General features: G+C 45.5%; 1 protein-coding gene across 1 annotated transcript; it reads right to left on the bottom strand.

Annotated features, from left to right (window-relative positions):
* Positions 1–3,063: 3,063 nt before the first annotated feature.
* Positions 3,064–5,761, bottom strand: LOC126004288 (T-cell leukemia/lymphoma protein 1A-like). The gene is made up of 3 exons (XM_049770748.1): positions 5,642–5,761; positions 3,324–3,494; positions 3,064–3,114 (listed from the first exon to the last, which is right to left on the bottom strand). The coding sequence occupies exons 1-3, from the start codon at positions 5,759–5,761 to the stop codon at positions 3,064–3,066; spliced, it is 342 nt and encodes a 113-aa protein (XP_049626705.1).
* Positions 5,762–10,016: the final 4,255 nt, after the last annotated feature.

Raw genomic sequence — 10,016 nt, forward strand, 5'->3', positions numbered from 1 at the left:
TTGAAAATCTATACATTAGCTATCTATAGTCAATAGATTTGTGACAAGACTGCTAAGAAAATTAAATAGGAAAGAATAGACATTTTATCTTTGGCTTGGGGGTCCTACACGATGTTCAGCACTTATCCCTGGCTCTGTGCTCAGTGTTATGTGGTGTCAGGGATCAAACCCCGGTTACATGTGTACAAGGCAAGTACCCAAACCACTATACTATAGCTTTGGCTCAGTCTTTTCCCAAATAGTGCTGGGGAAACTGGGCTGTGCTCAAGTGACTTGACCTCACACCATATACACTTTATACTTCTTAAAGGAGTATATTCGAATGAACCTATATATGTCCACAAAATATGTTGCAGCATTGCATGAATGTAACCCAAATGCCCATGAGTGTATAAAATGTGTATAAAATGTAGCCTATCTATGCTAGGTAAAAATTAATAGACTATTGATACAGTCTATAATTGGTCTGAAACCTGCAAAGATCTTATAAAATTCACAATATGACTTATATTACCTAAATATTCAAATAGACAAATGTTTAATGGCAGAAAGTAGACAAGTGGGTTTGAGGGAAATATGGACTTAAGTGCTAATGGATGTGGAATATATTTTTGGGTTAATGAAAATGTTCTAAAATTAATGGTTGAACAACTCTGAATATACCAAAAGCAGTTGAATTGTAGAATTAAAAGGAGTGAATTTATGGTAGTTTAGACACGGTTCTATAAGCTACTTTTGTGACTTTTAGGGACAATAAATCATCTAATTAAAATAGGGAAAAGGGGGACAAAATATATCAAGATAATACGTAAATAATACTTACAGATAACATCAATGAAATAAAAGGAAAAATAAAAAACAATAAATTAATCAAATGGTTGGTTCTCTGAAATTAAATAGACAAAACCAATTTTACTAAGAGGGAGAGAGACAATGAGTAATGACGCAGATAATAATTATCCAGAGAAAATATGGAAAAGTCCTGAGACGTTTGAATAACTGAGAATTCAATATAAAGCCAAGATGAAGTGGATAGTTTTCTAAGAAATTTTACTTAACTAAAATTGATCCCAGGAGAAAGCTGAAAAGAACTTAAAGAACTGTCGAAGGATTTCTTTCAAAAAATGCAGCAGGCTTGACTGGTAACTTATAAAGAAGTTCTACCAAATTAATTGTAATGATAATAAAATGACATTACAGGGCATGATGAATATCTTTCCATTATTTTTACAAATGTAATTTTGATGACAAAACATGACAAAGACTAAGAAGGGAGGAAAAAAAGGGCACTGAGCAGGAGGTTCAAAGGTTTGGAGTACATTTTTTTCTTTTTTTGTTGGTTTTTTTTTTTTTTTTTTTTTTGGGTCACACCCGGCAGTGCTCAGGGGTTACCCCTGGCTCTATGCTCAGAAATCACTCCTGGCAGGCTCAGGGGACCATATGGGATGCCGGGATTCTGCATGAAAGGCAAACGCATTACCTCCATGCTATTTCTCCACCCCCCCCCCTTTTGTCACACCTCATGATGCTCAGGGCTCAGGGGACCATATGGGGTACAGCACCTGTCCTGATGCTTCTTGGGACTCAGCACCATGCTGGGGTGGAGCCTTAGGGAAGCTGTGTCCGACACTATCCTACTAAACACACACCCTGTTCATCTTTCTGTCATGGGGAAGCAAAATGTCACTATGCACAGATGGATTGTTCTGCAAGGTTTTCTTTAGTGGCAGAAGGAAGGTGAGCTGGTCTCGAGAAGAAACAGGTGAGACAGGAAAGGGGGATGGTGGAAGGAGGATACTAGACCATGACTGCAGGACTCAGAGAGAGGGGACTCAGGTTAGGCCTTGGGTGGGGGTCAGGGGGCGATGTTGCTGGAATTGGAACTCCTCAGAACAGGATGGATGGCCTGGGGAATTATCAGTGAGGGGAAATGATGTAGGAGAGGGTGAACAGTAGATGAGAGGGAAGACTGGATGAGGGAGGGAGGGATATGGAGGGGGAGGGCTTAAGAGGGAGGGGTAAGGAGGATGGAAAATAGGTGAGGAAGAAAGTGTGAAGATGAGATGAGGTGGGGGGAGGATGAGGCATGAGGATAGAGGGGTAAAGAGGTGAGGAAAGAGGGGTGACATAAGGCCATTGACTCCAGCAAGCCTCCAACAGTTTGCGTTTCTGAACACTTGGATTCTAAGGGACAACCAGAAATCCCAGCCTTATCCCCAAAGCAAGAGTGAGACTTGATGTTCTATCTAGAAAGATCTTTCCCTTCTAAGTTTTCCCTCCTGAGGAGTTTCCGGTTTGCTCTTTCCTCCAGCACCCAGTAGGATCTGATTTGGAGAGGGGTCGATTAAGCACCAAGTCAGGTGAATTGTATAGCATTTAATCATTGTATAGCATTTAATCAACATTACAAACGATACAAACATTACAAAAGGTCACACTCCAGCCTCCCAACATGGGGGGCTGGGTGGAGTCTATAAATATAAAGAGCTGATCCAACCTCTGTTCAACAGGCACGCACCCCAGGTTCTTTCCTGGGGCACTTGCCACCCCTACCCCCCTTGTGCTCTTCCCGGTAGGAAACAGGCAGGCACTGTGCCCCACGGTACTCCATAGGCCAGGTCACTGAGACGAGGAGGGGAGAGGACAGAACTGGGCTGCTCTGGGATACCCAGTACAGTTCATGGGGGAACAGGGAGGCTGGAAACCAATGGACAGCTGAGAGGCCAAAGGCAGGACAGAGGGCTCGGGGTGATGGGTGCCCAGAACAGGCCATAAGGGAGGACAGAGAAGACTAAGTTCAAAGTCCCAGGAAGGATGGACGAGGGTGGTGAAGGGGTCTGGAGAAGTTTTTGGGCCCAGCCTTACTCAATTTCTCCTGGAGCCCAGAACAGCAGATAAAATGGGGCTAAGGGCTGTATGGGGAGGGAAGGTGCTGTATCTGGGGGGTTTTGATCCAGGGGTGCTGGGAAATGATGGGCTTCTCTAAAAGTAGGGATTGGAAGAGCACTTCTCCTGGGACACTCGGGTTGCACAGGCACCCCATGGCGCTGGCTATCAGTTGGTCTACTCGGGATCCGGAATCTGCTCCAACATTAGGTCCTCTCGCTGGTCAATCTGCGGGGGAACAGAGAGAGTGAGGCTGGAGCTAGCTCCACTGTAGGGGCGGGACCTGGGGGGTGTTCCAAAAGCCCTTGGGAAGTCTTTCTGGGTGCAGAAGGCGCCCAGAGTCAGAGATTTGGGGCAGACGGTCTAGGACCGACTGCAGAGTCCCACGGGAGGGAAGCAGAGTGAGGGTGGAGTGGGGGGAAGATACGCACACTTGCCTTCACATGGTAGACGATTCGCCAGAAGTTGGAGTCTGAATCCCGGTACCTGTTTCTAGGATACAGCTGCCACATCAAGGGCAGCCGGTGGGGGCTGAGCTCGCTGGGGCGCATAGCCTCGCCCTTCTCCACATCTTCCTGGCGCACGAGCACTTGGCGTTTCGAGCCATTCTGAGGAGAAGACCAGGTACCCCTGGAGTGTGAGCTCAGGCAATGGTGATTAGGCACAAACCCCCCCTCCAGGTCCCGTCAGATGCTGGGAATTGAGAGGTGCTGAAGCCCATTGACTCTTCAGGGTCTAGATGGGTGGGGGCCAGAATAACCCCAGGATAGGGCAGTGAGGATTCAGATGGGACCGGGGATAGTTTTCCACTTGGTGCTCAATGAGCTCTGGGGTTGTTGGCCAACTGGGTGGGTGGTTCAACGTGAGGCCTTTCGGGAGGCTGCTGATCTGCCCTACAGTGCTGGAGTTGACCAAGCACTCAGCAGTGCTCAGAAGTCTCCAAGGACACACACAATGGTGCTTAGGCATTGTCCGGAGCTGTACCAAGCAGTATTCAAACGTCCTTGTGGTGCTAGGGATTAAACCAGAGTCAGGTGCTTGCAAAGCAAGTAAATGCCTTTTATATTGGGGGGGGGGGGGTTGGGTCACACCCAGCAGTGCTCAAGGGCTTATTCCTGAGTAGAGCTCAGGGCTATTGGGAATCAAACACAGGTCAGCTGTTTGCAATGCAAATACTTTATCTACTCTATTAATCTCTCTAACCCCAAGGCAAGCACTTTTTTTTTTTTTGGTTTTTGGGCCACACCCGTTTGACGCTCAGGGGTTACTCCTGGCTATGAGCTCAGAAATCGCCCCTGGCTTGGGGAGACCATATGGGACTCCGGGCGATCGAACCACGGTCCGTCCTACGCTAGCGCTTTTGAGGCAGACACCTTACCTCTAGCGCCACCTTCCCGGCCCCTCAAGGCAAGCACTTTAACCTCAGTAGTTGATCCAGCCAATAACTACCTAATTTTCTTTTCTTTTCTTTTTTTTTTTTTTTTTTTAACTCAGAAATCGCTCCTGGCAGTCTCGGGGACCATATGGGAAGCTGGGATTCGAACCACTGTCCTTCTGCATGCAAGGCAAAAGCTTTACCTCCATGCTACCTCTCTGGCCCCATACTACCTAATTTTCATACCAAACTTCCAATTGCTTGGGCAGGCCATGGGCCCTTTAACTCCCTTTAGTTTGGGGGTCAGCTACATTCAAGGCAAACAGCCTCCCCACTGTCCAATCTCTCTGGCCCCTCAAGAGTTCACTTTAGGGGCCTGAGCGATAGCACAGCGGTATTTGCCTTGCAAGCAGCCCATCCAGGACCTAAGGTGGCTGGTTCGAATCCCAGAGTCCCATATGGTCCCCCGTGCCTGCCAGGAGTTATTTCTGAGCAGATAGCCAGGAGTAATCCCTGAGCACTGCCAGGTGTGGCCCCAAAACCAAAAAAAAAAAAAAAAAAAAAAAAAAAAAGAAAAAGGAGACCACTTCAAAATACCAATTTCAGTGGCTGGAGCAGTGGCGCAGGGCCTAAGGCATACACAAACACTAGCTTAGGACTGACTGCGGTTCGATCTCCTTGCGCCCCTTATGGTTCCCTAAACCAGGGGTGATTTCTGAGCGCATAGCCAGGAGTAACCCCTGAGCGTCACCAGGTGTGGCCCAAAAACAAAACCAATTTCAGGGCCGAAGCAATAGCATAGTGGACCCAGAACAGAATCGGGTTCAATCCCCAGCATTTCATAGGGTTCCCCGGGCCTGCCAGAAGCAATTTCTGAGCACAGAACCAGGAGTAACCCCTGAGCAAGGTCGGTTGTGGCCCAAAAAACCAGTATGTGTATATATACATATATATAAAATAAATAAAACACCAATTTCAAGGGCACATTTAAGAACTTATGGTCAATAGCCATGTTTATGAATCATTGGCTTTAAGCAATGTGTTTATTTCCATTTTATGACTTCACCCCCACTGAGCCCTAAAAAAAAGCCCTCCCAAGATGGTTCTCCAGAGGTGTCGTTGCCCTTCCTTTGGCCTACACATCTTTGTGTTCTGCTCAGCCTCCTCTCCCTCTGCCTTCAGTCTGGCAACAAAGTGCTTCCAACTGTGGGTGCCCTGGGGCTGCCTAAATCTGACCCTTTGCCCCTTCCAGCAACCATACAGTCATGGGGTCCCACCAGCGCCTTCTCCAGGGTTTTGCCCAGCCCGGGGCTCATCCTCGAGGCAGGAGAGGGGGAGGATGATGCCCGCTGCCCCCCCACCCGGCCCCAGCCTCTGTACCTCAATAATGATGGGCAGCCAGGTGCGCTGGTTCTCGTCCAGGTACGTGTTCTTACCCCAGATCCACAGATGGTCGGGGTGTTTGTATACCCTCGCCTGGTGGACATGTCTCTCAGCCATGGTGCCAGGGGTTGTTCCAGGAGCCTGGAGGCCAGTAGTGGATGTCGGATGCAGGACTGCGAGGCGCCCTCCAGTGGCAGGGCAGAAGGAAGACAGCGGGGAGTTGGGCCTGACCTGACATAAAAGGCCTGAGTGGGCGGGGCGAGGGTCTGATGGGCGGGACGAGGACTTGCCCAAAGGAGCTTGGAGTGGGGATGTATGGGCGGGGCTCTGGATTGGTGGGCGGAGCGTACTGCACCAGCTGGATCCAAGACAGGTGCTCTAGCTTGGTTTGATGCAAACCAGCTTTTCCTACTTAGGGCACCCTCCGCCTCCCCCACAACTCCACCCTAGCCAGTTAGTCTCGCACCTCCTGTTTTGCTGCTGAAGGATACAGCTGGGAGGCCTGGGTCTGGGCCCTGGAACCTTCTGCTGTTTTTTGCTGGCAGCTGGTTCTTTGCCTTTGCTTTTGTGTCCGCCTCTGCCCCTGCTTGTGGCAAGGCCAGCCACCCTCTCTTTGGCTCTTAAATCCCTGGGACTCCAGGTGGTCCCCACCAGCGACTTCACACTCAGGATCAATAGGACCCAGCATGGGTCTCAGCTGGGGTGCCTCACTTTGAGCCTGCAAGTTTGAGTGGGTCAGAACCAATTTTCTTGACCAAATGCAGTTAACTCATCAAGCCGCTTGCCCCCCCCCCCCAAAGACATGCATTTTTTTCAGGACTTTGATGATGCTGTGGTCTTCTAAGAGCTATTGGGAAACATGAGGAAACTGGCCTCTGAATTCATTAATGAAAACATGGTTCAGAAACAACACTCAAAAATCCTTTCCTACCACACCGTTCTAGAGTCTCCTGCGTCACAAATTGAGCACACTATTTAGATTCTCTTAAGTGTGTGACACTCCTCTCTCCCTCTTTCTTTCCCTTTCTCTGTTTCTTCCGTCTCCCTCCCTCTCTCCCTCTTTCTCCCTTCTTCTATTTCCTAAAATGCTTTTCTAAAAAACAACCACCACCTTTCCCTTGAATCTAAGAGGGACAGATTTGAAAACTCATGTATAACAGCATCAAACTGGCTCTGTAAATGACAGCAACCCGAGGAAAACAATTTAACTTCATTTTTCGTCAGCATTTGCTCATTAAGGCCATTAAGAAAACAGAAGACCATGAAAAGCAAGGTCAGATTGACTCCAATCTATTTGCTCAAGCTCATTCCTGCTAGCAATTTGTTGCCCCCCAGAATTTGTGTCCAACTAGGGATTAGATAGTGGCCCTCAAACTACAGCCCTCGGGCCACATATTATATTTGTTCCCAATTTGTTTCTTCACTTCAAAATAAGATATATGCAGTGTGCATAGGAATTTGTTCATAGTCTTTGTTTTTACGAGAGTCTGGCCCTCCAACGGTCTGAGGGACACTGAACTGGCCCCCTGTCTAAAAATTTAGTTTGCAGGCCACTGGATTTAGAACATCATTCACCATCCTTTGAAATGTAAACCACATTTTTTTTGGTAAGGAGTGGGAAGTACTTAATAGAATTACAGTTTAAATATTTTCAATTTTATAAAAAACAATGTTATACAGAAAAATGTTAAGCTTCAAGTAGAATAAATTCAAAATATCAAGAAATAGATACAGCATAATAAAAATGCTAAAAATAGAAAACTTTTAAATCAAATACAAGGAAGACCCTGTGAGATGTAGAACTTAAATTTCAATAGAAACATGTCATATTCTCAGTGTTTAAAGAAAACATATCAACAAAGAATTCTATATACAGCTAGATGGTTTTTCAAACATAAAGTTAAAAAAGGTATTTCAAGAAACCAAAACAAAGAATTTATGGGTAGCAGTCTTATTAAATTAATCAAGAAAAATGAAAAAAAGAAAAAAAAATCTATATATATATTTGCATTTAAATAGTTTTAGCAAAAAAGCAATTTGATTTTTAGTAGCATGACAAAGAATAAGTCTTTTTAGAAATAAATATTACATATTAATACTTAAAGTTTTACTCTGAAATTTTTAAAGTATTAATGAAGGAATTAAAGAAGATCTAATTAAGTGGAAGAAACCTCATTTTAATTAATTAAAATTATAAATATTGTTACAAATGTAATACTCTTCCAATTGGTTTCAAGTGGTCCTTAAACTTTTTAAACAGGGAGCCAGTTCACTGACTCTCAGACAGTTGGTGGACCGGACTACTGTAAATACAAAATCTATGAACAGGGGCCCAGAGAAATAGCACAGTGGTAGGGCATTTTGCCTTGCATGCCGCTGATCAGGGAGGGACCTGGTTCATTCCTGGCATCCCATGTGGTCCCCCAGCCTGCTAGGATAACCCAAATTTTAATCATGATCATGGGCTGGCGAAGGTAGTTGTGTGCTTCTCTGCCTGTGTAAAAGCTCTGTTTCCGACAGCTTGCAGAAAGAGCTATGGGTGCAAGGACAATAACACAGTGTCCAAGGTAAGGGCCCAGTGGAGCTGGGAACAGAGGGAGGAAATAGGAGTTTAGCAAAGTCTCCTTCCCAGCAAAGCCCCGCGTGGTATCCATATTTCACATCCAGGGTGGATCGCTTTCCAAGTGATTTCCCTATGTGTGGTTCTTGGTTCCAAACCTGGATGACACTGGGTAATAATGCTATATGGAAGTTTCAGATCCAGTCAAAAGTGACAGCCGGGGAACAGGAAGCAGAGTGATAGTACAGCAGGTAGGGCTCATCTTGCACAAGGCCAACTCAGATTCCATCCCTGATACCCCATATGGTCCCATGAGCCCTGCCAGGTGTGATCCCTGAGCACAGAGTCAAGGGTTAAGCCCTGAGCACAGCCAGGTGTGGCCCCCAAATAACAATATCAACAAAAGTGACAGCAGATCCTGTATAAAACTACCTTTTGTGGCATGGACAAGAACTACCTGAAAGCCAGTGTAACCACTGATCCAACACAGTGATGCTTTAAGCCCAGCATACTATCACAGATGGCAGACTCATTAGCTCTCAGTCTGCTAAGGGGTCACTGAGGAAGAGACAGGGCAAGATTTAGCCCTGGGCTGGCTATGCTTACCCAATGTCCTGGGGCCCCTCTCACAGGAGGGTGTTTCCATACTGACCAGCATTTCTAGCCTTAGATAGTCAAGCCTACGAAGTGTTCTGCATGATGAGAGGAGCATGGCCAAGGGATTATGGGAAATAGAACGTTTGTTTCTTGTGTGGGAAGCAGTGGTCACTGGTGAGTTATGGGAAGGGGCGCCTCTCCTGCTGGGGTCTGACCCTTCCTAGGACTCAGGTCAGTGTGACTTGTAGTTTCCTTTTCACTTTCTAGATCAGATAGCAAATCAAGGGTTCATATCCAAGAGACACAAAGCAATTATTTGGGTGGAGCATGGTATTAAGGATTACTCCTAGCTCTGCTCAGGGCCATCTCCTAAAAGTTCTCAGAGGACCTTATATATTACTAGGGTTGGCCAAATGCAACTTTAGTACTGTACCTCCAAGCTATCTCTCTGGTCCCTACAAAGCAATTATTTTGACACTTTTAGGGGGATATTGGTCATACCTCGTAATGCTCAGAGATTACTCCTGTCTCTGTGCTTAGGGATCATCTTTGGTGGGACTTGGGGAACCATATATGATGCAGGGATCAAACCCAGATAAATTGCCTTACCTGCTTTACTGTCTCACAACTTCAATTGGACTCCTTTTTAAAAAATTTTTTATAATATATTAATTTTATTATAATACATGGGGCTGGAGAGATATACAAATATATATATTTTTTGCTTTTTAATTTCTGTATTTAAACAGTGGTTACAAGGTTGTTCATAATACAGTTGGTTTTTGTTATTGGTTTTTGTTGTTGGTTTTGCTGTTGTTCACAGTTATAAAGGTTTTTATGATTGAGTTTCAATCATAAAATGTACAAAACCCTTCGGAGTGTACATTTCCCACAACCAATATCTCCAGTTTCTATCCCATTCTCACTCATGCTTGTATCTGTGGAAGTGGTTTTAATTTTCTCTCACTCCCTCATTCTCTCTCAGTTGCACTTCCTTCTTTTCCCCTTTTAAGTAATGTGGTTTGCAATATTGTTAATGAAGGGGTACCATGCACATCATTTTATCACCTTTTAGGATTCAGTTCTTGTCCAGAGTGACCATTTCCAATGATCATTGTTATAGTGGTCTCTGCTCTACCCAACTGCACTCCCCTGCTTTTTGTGGTACTCTTCCTAACAAGTTGAACTCTTTTAAAAAATAGAACCATTCATTAA

The sequence above is a fragment of the Suncus etruscus genome, chromosome 3, assembly GCF_024139225.1.
Source record: "Suncus etruscus isolate mSunEtr1 chromosome 3, mSunEtr1.pri.cur, whole genome shotgun sequence".
NCBI classification, from domain to species: domain Eukaryota; kingdom Metazoa; phylum Chordata; class Mammalia; order Eulipotyphla; family Soricidae; genus Suncus; species Suncus etruscus.

Excerpts from the sequence above, each read along its gene's own strand:
- LOC126004288 (XM_049770748.1), bottom strand. The coding sequence starts at position 5,761 with ATGGCTGAGAGACATGTCCACCAGGCGAGGGTATACAAACACCCCGAC. Across the intron at positions 3,495-5,641 it reads GGCTGCCCATCATTATTGAG|AATGGCTCGAAACGCCAAGT; the intron begins GTACAGAGGCTG and ends TCTTCTCCTCAG. Across the intron at positions 3,115-3,323 it reads GAATCGTCTACCATGTGAAG|ATTGACCAGCGAGAGGACCT; the intron begins GCAAGTGTGCGT and ends GTTCCCCCGCAG.